The sequence below is a fragment of the Pungitius pungitius genome, chromosome 20, assembly GCF_949316345.1.
Source record: "Pungitius pungitius chromosome 20, fPunPun2.1, whole genome shotgun sequence".
Taxonomy (NCBI): domain Eukaryota; kingdom Metazoa; phylum Chordata; class Actinopteri; order Perciformes; family Gasterosteidae; genus Pungitius; species Pungitius pungitius.
The window spans coordinates 7,779,911-7,789,964 of record NC_084919.1 but is presented as its reverse complement, the minus strand read 5'-3'; the positions used below and the strand labels follow the sequence as shown (position 1 = coordinate 7,789,964).

At 45.8% G+C, this 10,054-nt stretch overlaps 2 protein-coding genes across 29 annotated transcripts in view; both read right to left on the bottom strand.

The window, feature by feature from the left end:
* rps12 (ribosomal protein S12) overlaps positions 1 to 10,054 on the bottom strand; it is a 209,637-nt gene that overhangs the window by 44,611 nt on the left and 154,972 nt on the right. The gene's annotated exons all lie outside the window — the stretch shown is intronic.
* The window catches only part of xkr6b (XK, Kell blood group complex subunit-related family, member 6b), a 35,467-nt gene continuing 28,913 nt past the window's right edge, over positions 3,501 to 10,054 (bottom strand). Inside the window, exons 2-3 of the mRNA XM_037448809.2 lie at positions 6,555 to 6,751; positions 3,501 to 5,918 (exon numbers count right to left, since the gene is read on the bottom strand). Of these exons, the coding sequence (XP_037304706.1) occupies positions 4,948 to 5,918; positions 6,555 to 6,751 (1,168 nt within the window). The 3' untranslated portion in view covers positions 3,501 to 4,947. The remainder of the gene's footprint in view (positions 5,919 to 6,554; positions 6,752 to 10,054) is intronic.

Genomic DNA, 10,054 nt, shown 5'->3' with positions numbered 1-10,054 from the left:
GTCGCTTCAATGGAATATCAAATCCATTTTTAAACAAAATATTACAGCCAATTCTACAATAACAACAAAAATAGATACACACAGATTCATGACATATAGATGACAGGAATTTACAACACAGCAATCACGTTCTATATATATATATATATATGTTGTTTTTTTAACCCAAACTCCAGTAGCAGATGTACATTTGTGCTCCTGTGCGTTTTCCCTAAAGATCCATTTTATTATCTGCTAATTCAAATTAGAAAGAAAATTCTAGTTCAGACTGAATCATAGCAACACAAAAGATACTGTATTCTAAAATCAGTATATCAAATAAAATATGAACAGCGAATCTCTGTGTCTTTTTTTTTGTGCGGGTTGGAAAATCAAAATGGCACCATTGAAAGTCGAGTTCTGCTGTAAACTGTGTGGATTAGAGGCGCTCGCTCTAGAGCATTTTGAGACTGCGAGTTTGTGGGGCGCAAGTCCTCTCAGTCACCCAGGAAGGCTATGCCATCAGAAAGCTAAGAAGTGGACCGCAATCCACAGTGGTAGCACCTTTTTAAATGTCACTATTCAGCACCAGGTCAGCAACAGAAATTGAAGTAAGCAAATGCACCATTTTATCATATAAACTTACTGCTCCAGTGGTCCAATGATGGTCATGACACAAAAGTACCCATTTAAAACCAAGTGAAACACCGCAATGACCTGCTGCCACACATTAATGCAGAAATCAGAGGGTTCGTTGTGCAGTCGAGAGCACTTGCATGCTAAATGTTGAGGGTCACCTCACAACGACTTCCAAAGGCATGCTGGGAGATGGCGGTAAAACCAGGAAATTAGGTTATTTGAAAGTGACTCTGTAACCGGGCCTGTTTCATCATTCCATTGTAAGGAAATGCAACATCGGCTTTTTTTTCTTTGCTGCATTTTGTCCTCATTCACTCCTTCCGTGTTTTACTCCAACTGCAGGCTTTATTGTTTTGGCTAACAGAATGTATATTTCACACAGGACAAACGACACAGAAAGTTCACGTCTTGGCACTACAAATCATTCATCGTTGCAAGACAGAAGAAGATGTGAAAGGCATAGACAAAAGTACAAAACAATCACTGACCAAAATCGCTCGGTATCGTGGCTGGCACCTGTTGAGACCGCCCAACAGGCGGTCCAATGCCGGCGCCTTTGGGCTCAGTCCAAACTGCTAATTGTGACTTGATTAAAGATGAGTAGTACTGAAAAAAAAAGAGTTCAGTATTGCCTTGACTTTCTTTCTCCCTTATCTCTGACAGAAACCAACAGCTGGGTCTCACCCTGCGCACCCGCTGCGTGGTTGTGTTTAGTCGGAACACTGTAACTAGACAACAGTGGATGAAACGGTTCAAACGGGGACGACGTGGCTTGGTGCCGCCGCCGCCGCCTCGGTGAGTGTGCTGGCACGCGGAAAACGAGTAAAAGGAGACGCTGCCGTTGGCTGTTTGGGGACCTGGCTGCCGTGGCTGGACCGAAGCACCCAAAGTAACAAGGCACCACACGGACTGAGAAGAGCGAGCCTGCTGTTCAGATGCTTTGCTGTGTGTTGTGGATGTCGCGGGGGGCCGAGTTACCGATTTTCTTGTGACTTGTGTGTAGCCTTGCTCTTGAAACCCGTGTGTAAATTTGAAAGACAACACAAAAAAAGACTAAAACTTACTTATTAACCAACATTATAGCAAATCTGTTTTACTACAAACAGAAAGTTGCAAAACTATGCTATTTCTTTTGTAGAAATTTGTAAAATATACTGTGTGTTTCATAAAAATGACTTGTACATATAGACTTAATTAAAATAAATTAGTTTAATTAACCGTCATTACTACTATTCTAATGACACAGCTTAGCAAGCATAAATACTCTGCATTTACGACGATACGCACCACTATGAAATGCAGCCCAGTATTACATAATCTTTTTAATTATACTATGTTATGTTTTACCGTCCACACACACACGCGCAAATGAATGAATCACAGTGTATTTGCCCCTGATTTGGACATGTGTCCACGTCTGGAAAAGGTCAGCAGTGTTTAGAAAGGATGCACCATTTGCCAGGCAGCCAATTACCACAAACCACCCCCCCCCCCCAATAATTGGAGCGATCAATCATTCTAAGAAAGCAAAAAAATGTGCAAACCATAATTTAGTGGTGTAGTCCCAGCCGAAGAGTGGTCTAGGATGCAATATGTGAAGGAAAAAATGGAGACCCTTCAGGACATGCCTGCGGATGAGAACTGCATTGAGACACCCCTGAGTCAGCTGGTTTAGTGGTCTTGTTTGTTGGTCCTGAGGAACCCCTGTATTGGCTGTTTTGCTTTTGTTTCTTTTTTTAGTTTTAGTCTAACAATACTTAATACATTAATTGCCTAACTATTAACATGGCTGTTCATTCACTACAACAGAGAGGAACTACTCTGGCTACAACGGTAAACAATGAACAAGTTGGTTGTTTGCATACTTATGTGTAATCTATACATGTGGTGGGTTGGATGTTTGCTCCACTTTAGCTGACCAAGTAGTTTCTCAATTACTCAGGGCTGAACATCACTTTGAAGCTGGAGGGTGGCACACCCCGGATGTTGAAGCTCTTGGTCATGGCAGTGTACCTCATTGCATGTTCTCATGTCAGGATCTCCAGTTGTTCAGCCTCAACTCTGTTGTTCAGTTTACCAGAGAGCGTGAGGGTGTTTGACGGGAGCGCGCCAAGGCCCAGCAACCAAGAGACAGGGGAGGAGGGCGGAGCAGCAACCAGGGATGGAGCCAAACAAACGGCGAGAGCACAGAGCTGCGGTAAAGGGCCGAAGGGACTCGCGTGCACCGCGGCACCCCGCTTAGATCCCATTTAATGGGTTCTTGTAGGGCGAAGCTTCTGTTGAGTTGTACACCAGTCGGGCCCTTTACCACCTTCTGTCCTCATGTTCTTTTCCAAACCCCGGCAAAAAAGACCCTCTCACCTTTGGCCTGGACGTACATGGCACCCTGCTGTTACAGTACGACGTGAGCAGGCACACGTGGCCACAGCGAAGCGGAAAGCCAGTGAGCCAGGGGAAAGGAATCTCTGTTCTCGGGCTCTTAGGCATCCCCTGTTTGGTGCATTTTTTTTTTTTTTACTAATGCCTTATACCAAAGTCACTGTAATGTTAAAACACTGTAATGTTAAAAAAAAGTACACATTATAATATACCGATGGATCATTGAGTAAAGAGATCAAAGTTGCGTATCTAATGCATTCATTTTAACTCGTGAACTTTTTTCAGTAGCCCTCTGGGAAATTTTCGGCGAGTTCCATCAACGTAGAAGGATTGTTTTGTCTGGATTATATTTCCTTTTTTTTGTAGCGAGTGAATACAACGGTCGTCCTGTGGCTCTCCGTGGCGGAGAGCTCAGCCGGGCTCAGCTGACAGATGTGTATCAGTGTATAACCGCCGCACAGCAGGCCGACGGATGGCACACGTTTTACGCTGGGACTTGGGGGGCAGATAAATTGGAAAGACAGTACTGTGAGACGCGATTTGGCTTTTTGTTTCAGAACAGTTGCACCTATGAGGAGCTTTGAACACTGCACAACATTTTTTGTTATGTAAAAAAAGTGGTTAGGCAAAATACAGTTATGTCAATGGTTATAAACGTGGACACGAATAAGTACTGAAGTGTAATAGCATAGAAATATTTTCTCCGATTTGTTTTTTTTTTCTTTTTCAAGAACGTATTACATGTCTTTGCACCCAATAAGCATATGTTGATCAACCTAAAACATTTGTTGATAATAATCATATTAGGTAGGTTGTATACGGGAGTAACTTCTAGGATTTAGAAGGGAATGGTGGAGGATTCCTTGATTCTTTGCACACATTTCTACCTTTCTACCCTCTACTTGACTTACAAACTTTAAAAAAAAGTCTTTGGAATGTTTTTAATTATTGTTCTCTACCCACCAATTTAGAAAATGTTGTGCTCATTTCAACTACATGCGACATCCCTTTCATTGTGTCTTATTTTGTAATCTCAGGTGGTGGGTGATCTTACAACTTTGTGCTGTCAAAACGTTGGGAGAAAATGACCAAGTAAGGCTGGTGCAGCTCGCCTCCACTGGAGGGCAGTCTGCATCGTAATATTGAATGTGTGGGTGGAACTGATTGAAGGTCAACGTGCTTCTTTTTTCCTCCATGCATGATGCGATTATGATTAAGGATTTTGAACAGAAATAGAACAGCCAGGAAACACTTGAGCCACGTACGCTCACAGAAGAAAAATCTGTTTTGAAGTGCTTCTCTTGGAAACGTCTGTGATTGTGTCCTTTCTGTAATCTACAGGGTCATGATAAGAATTTCAGTGCTTGTGGGCTGAGGACTTGGTAAACATTGTCATACACTTCAATAACTTACATAAAGAATGGCAGTAAATGTCGAGATGTGCAAAGACCTGTCCCCTCTGACACCCTCCTCCATCATTCCCATCAGGCTTTGCGCCAGACTCAAGTCACAGGGACATACAGTATGCCCTTCACAAGTATTCACATATTTGAACCACCAATACAGTATAATGCATTAATCACATTTCATAATGAAACATTCATATGTTATCTACACACTCATTCAGAACCTTTCCTCTATCCATGTAGAGGGAATTATATGATACTTGACGTCATATCAAATATTGTAGGTTCATAATTTTCTCTGTATACTGGATGTTTTGTTCCAAAAATAAATCATGACCGTGTTTAGTCTGGACAGATTTTCGGTTTACAAACACACATCTCCTGCTGGGAGAACTGAATGATCAGAAGGGAGACAAGGAGAGAGCCGAGTGTCAAATGGAAAGAGATACTATCCGGAGAGGAGGAAGAGCGGTGTGAAAGAAAGGGACGCATGTGCACCGTGGTGTGTAAGAGGAGGGGACAGTAGCTGTGGAAGGAGAAGCTTTCAGAGGGAGGACTCGTACTGCAGGAGTTCATAGAGAAGCGGGCCGTCCCTATACCTGATGCCCACCGCATTAGGGCTAATGTACTGCAGCACGTTTATGGTCCTGCGCAGGCGGCGATCCACAAAGTGTGCATCCCAGGCCGGGTAGCGTTTTCTGGGCATGTCTATCTTGATGAGAGGACCCTCGGGCTGGATGGGCCTTCCAGCTGCGTCCACGGGCTCCGTGGACCTCACCTGGAAAACCGGAAGGCAGGTGTCCGTCGGGGTTTCGTCGGACTCCTCGTATTCCCCCGCCAGACCCCGCGTGGGAGTGGCCTGAGAGCCGCGGTGGCCCGGTGTGGGAGCCATGGGCTCGGCCTCGGGGGGTAGTGGAAGGCCCCACAGAAGCTCAGCACAGCAGGAGCTGGCCAGCACCCTCAACCGGGGGCCCATAGGGTGAAGGACCCCGTAGTATAGAACCATACAGGCCACACCTGAGGCAAAGCACAGGAAGACGCCACAGAGGGCAAAGGAGGCATAGGCGTCAGTGGTGACTGGGTCACGGTACGCATACCACAGGAGGCTGAGGATGGCGTTCTCTAACAGAACGAGTGTGTAATAGGCCACCATTCTGCAGCGCGTCCGGCCCGCACGTACGTTGAACCAACAGAAGACGTAGACCACGCCCACCACCATGTTGAACAGGACCTCCTCCCACTTGGACATGCAGAAGTCGGTGCCGCCATGGATGACCCAGAAAGCCATGGCACACCAATGGAGCACCACGAAAATGCCAAAGTAGATGTGGAACACCGAGGCAAACAGAGCGAGGGAGAGCACCCGTGAGGAGATGGTGAAAAGGCGCCAGAACAGATGCACCAGGGCACCTCGGTAACTCATGCTCTTCTTGTCGTCGCGTGAATCGCGCAGGAGTTTGTGGTAAGAGGCTAGCACCCAGGCCAGGGATAGGAGGGAGGAAACGGCAGAGACACCTGGGAATAAAGAAGGACAGAGAGAGAGAGAGAGTAAAAGAAGAGGAAGACCAAGAATGGCAGGGCTGATACCGGCAGATGCTGTGAGATGGTTGATGATGGAAAGAAGAAACCTGCTTTGTTTTAAAAGCATTGCCCAAATGGCTCCATTTTTATCTTGACTTGGCCGCCTATCATCTTCTTATTTCAGGAATGCCACATTATTATTATAGTCAGTCAACATGGTCTCCATTTAGGGCCCCAATTATAGTGTCCTTAAGACATGTCTAATAGGGGAGACAACAGATATGTCAGATCAGTAACCAGCATGTGGCCTCACAGCAAATGTTTTTATGCTGTTCCTATAGACACACATACAGGGAAGGTAACAGTTTCTTACGCTATTGCGTATAGCCCTATTGCATCACAAAACTACAAGTGTATATGAGGTTTGAATAGCAAGATAGTGACGCATGTTGGAGACTGGATACCATGATACACTGTAAACAACCAGATATGTAAACATCACAGAAAATAGACTGTCAAGTGTTTGACAACGTCTTTTGTGTGTGACAATGCAAAGAAAAGACAAAAACAGGATATGAGAGACTGCACTGAAACCAAATGTGACCCTAGAGCCTAAAGGAAGCCCCTTACACTGCAGCCACTCAGCCTTGTTGCTCTGGATCATGATGCAGAGCTGCAGCACCAGCTGAGGGGCACTTTCTAAGAAGGCCTCTAGCAGTCGCAGCATGTTGACATCGGCATACTCGTACATCATGGCCCAGTAAAAGCGCCGCTGGTTCTCCTTCTGCCGGTGACTCTGTATCCCGAGGTACATGGTGCGGATGTACCTACAGAGGGAGGAAGGACGGACAGTTAGACATTTGAACAACAAATACATCCCCCCCCGTTGTTCCAGTCTTAAGAAAACTCTTCTTCTGCCTCCTCCCAAAGCAAACGGGTAACTCCTCGCATATCTCAGCCGCTTCAGTCCACAGTACGGCCGGCGTGTGTAAAGCAGCAGTGATACACCGTGCTAAAGGTGGCCTCACAAGGTGGTTATTGAACCTGGTATGGGGTGCATTTAAATACAAGCATGACAATCATCGCTGTCTCAGCTGCGGCACATTGTCAGCTGGACTGGCTATTTCCACGAAGTGGCACTGCTCAGGGAGACGAGGTACAGTGATGCAGCTTAGGAGTCGCTTCTAATTGAATCAGGCTCCCGTCGCCATCAAAGCTGTACCACTGCTTTCATGGCACTGTGTACTGCTGGGCTAGAATGTAATATGCCCGAGGCTGTGATATAGCTAATTAAGATCCTAATCTTCTCTGGGTATGGATCTGTATGTAACACCCACCAATTAGGACGCAGAAAAAGGACGATGAGGGAATGTGAGGAAAAACATTTAGCGGACTGAAGCTTTGAACAGGGACATCACACCCTAAGCTAAAAAAAACCACTTCAATTCATCCAACGAAACGAGGGAAACACTGCAGTGTGGATTCATCCTCTCCAATCTGAAAGCAACCACTCTGTACTACTCTGAAACAAGTATGACAGTTAAAGTACTTTGTGGTTATCTTAACAGTGGATTTAGCCATTAGGTTTTGGGTGGTACCTGCAGGGCTTATCTGCCTGAGCCGGCATGAGTGGCCAAATAAATCCAGCGCTCGATGTGAAGGCAGTCAACCGAGGACGGTAGTGTAGCAAGGACAGAAATAGACCAGACAGAAACACTCCCCGAGACCAATTGAGAGGCCATGGATCCAAACACAGTTCCTAAAAGTGAGACACAAATGCACCGCAGCATGGCCAACAAAACGAGAGAAAATGCTGCAGATTGGGTTTTAAACATAATTAGATTACACATTAGCTATTGGGGAAGAGATTAATGCTTAGTTTTAGCGTTGCTTTGTTAGGAAAGCCTTGTTAAATCCTCTCTGGTTGCTTTTGGTTATTGTTTTGGTAAGATTTATCCACTTATTCTAGAATGCACAACTCGCTAGAGATAGTGGGATAATGAAATATATCAGTTATAACAAAAACTTCTGCACACAGCAGCTGTGTTGGGGATTTTTTACGGGACAGTGGGGGAGGGGGTAAAATGGACAGGAGTTTTTTTGGGGGGTGGGGGGGATCAATAGCTCAGGGCTGTAAGAAGCACCGTTATATCCAGACGTAAAGGCTGGCATTCCGTGACATTTTCAGCTGGACTGGTAGATGTCAGAGGGAGCAAGTCAACCCCTCTTCCTCACTAATGACATGGCCACAGAGACCCGTGCACAGGCCCTTTGTCTCCATCTCCCACTTTCCATTAGTCAGTGTGTTCCACCGACGCGTCCCACTGGTCTGTGACAGTAATCTCCTCGGTCTCAATAGCTGTCTCACTTTGAAAAAACAAGACTGTGCCGCCATGTTCCCGGCTCCGTGAGGCCGGACGCAGCAACAGCAGTGCGGTGAGCTAAAGGCTAATGGCAGCGTGCTAACATAACTTTATCAGGTGTAAAAACATCACACAAATAACATGTTTTGACATGTTTACCATGTTGACTGGTTTAAGATACATCCTGTGTTTGTACTGCTCTTAGGTTGGAACCGATACAGTAACTGTTGATACAGTTAACTTAAAACCACGTCATAGTGCCGCCAAAGAAAAAGTCAGGGATTACCGAAGTAATTAGGATGCATTTGATGTTTTTACAGAATGTTGCACCAATCCACCCAGAACATGTTGACATATTTCACAGGGTAAGTGCAAACCTTGACCTAAATGTGGCGCTAAATGAAAAGCCAGGAGATAGTCACTGATTTAGGATCAGTATTGGTGCCCACTTGAACCTTGTTTAGCGTCAGCCATACATTCATTCACTGACAGCCTCACATGCAATTATTCACCCTTTAGCTGTGATATTCAACCACAAATCCCTGAAGCCTCACAGCTGCCATCCACCCATTCACTCTCTCATAGTACACGTTATTGGTTCAGATTCTCTGGGTTTCAGCAACAAAAAAAAAGCAAAATACTTGTTGAACAGTTGCACACTTTGGGTTTCACGGATGTCAATCTTTAAACACTCCATCCTGTCTCCAACAGACACACACACACACACACACACACAGCGTAGCACATGTTTTTGCAAAAAATCTCACTCACATCCTCCTTGGGTTGCACACTCTTAACACTCCCACTGGGCCTTTTCTCGGGTTGTAGTAACACAAAAGGCGGTCTAAAAATAATCACGCTCAAACAAGCACATACACGCGTACCTGTCACTGCGATGGGTAATTGTGGGATTCCCTTTCTATTTCAGATTCATTCATCGGATGGATACCTCCCTTTGCCCCCTTTGCCCCCCCCCCCCTTCCAGTGTAGCTCCATAGCTCCTCTCCAAGGCTCCTCATGAATTATTTGTGCCGAGATCATGGCGATTTCTCACGGCTCGTTAAGCAGCGTGCGCATGGCCTAACAGCTTGCCGCTGTGCCGGGGTCGTGTTCCAAGCTCAGCCGTCTGCCTCTGCTCTCGAGACACAGGCCATCTCCCTTCAGCCCCCTGCACTCCAGATTTTGCCTATATTGGATATTGACTTCACCCAAGTTGCTGTAAGAGATGAAACCACAGGTTTGAATACAGTTTTTTGAGATCCAAGGTGAGCCACAGCGAGGCACGGGTGGGGACACAAACACACACTGTGTGGACAACTTGTCATTGACCGATGAGTCATCCAGCCACTGTTCCACTAATCCCTTGAGCGGGTTTTTAGAGGTATAACACACACACACACACACACACACACACAGGCCGGGCCCAGTTTAGCAGCATCTGTGTTCTAAGTCGTGCTCGTTGGAAGGCTCAGCAGCTCAGATGGCATCCATATCTCTGGCATGAGCTGATTGGTTAGAAGATCTGAAGTAACGTTACACAGCAGCAGGATGCAGAGCTCGCGTATCCTCAGTTAACAGGTGTTTTTATGGCAGGACGCCTAAGCGCGGAAGACACATGACTTACGTAAAGCCGGAGGGTAATTAAACGTATGTGTGTGTGTGTGTGTGATTAAGGTGGAGGCAATGCCTGAAGGCACCTGCGAGGGGCCGCGCATCAACTCTTTTTCATCTTATTGACTATATCGGCCATTCCATCAAGAACGCAAC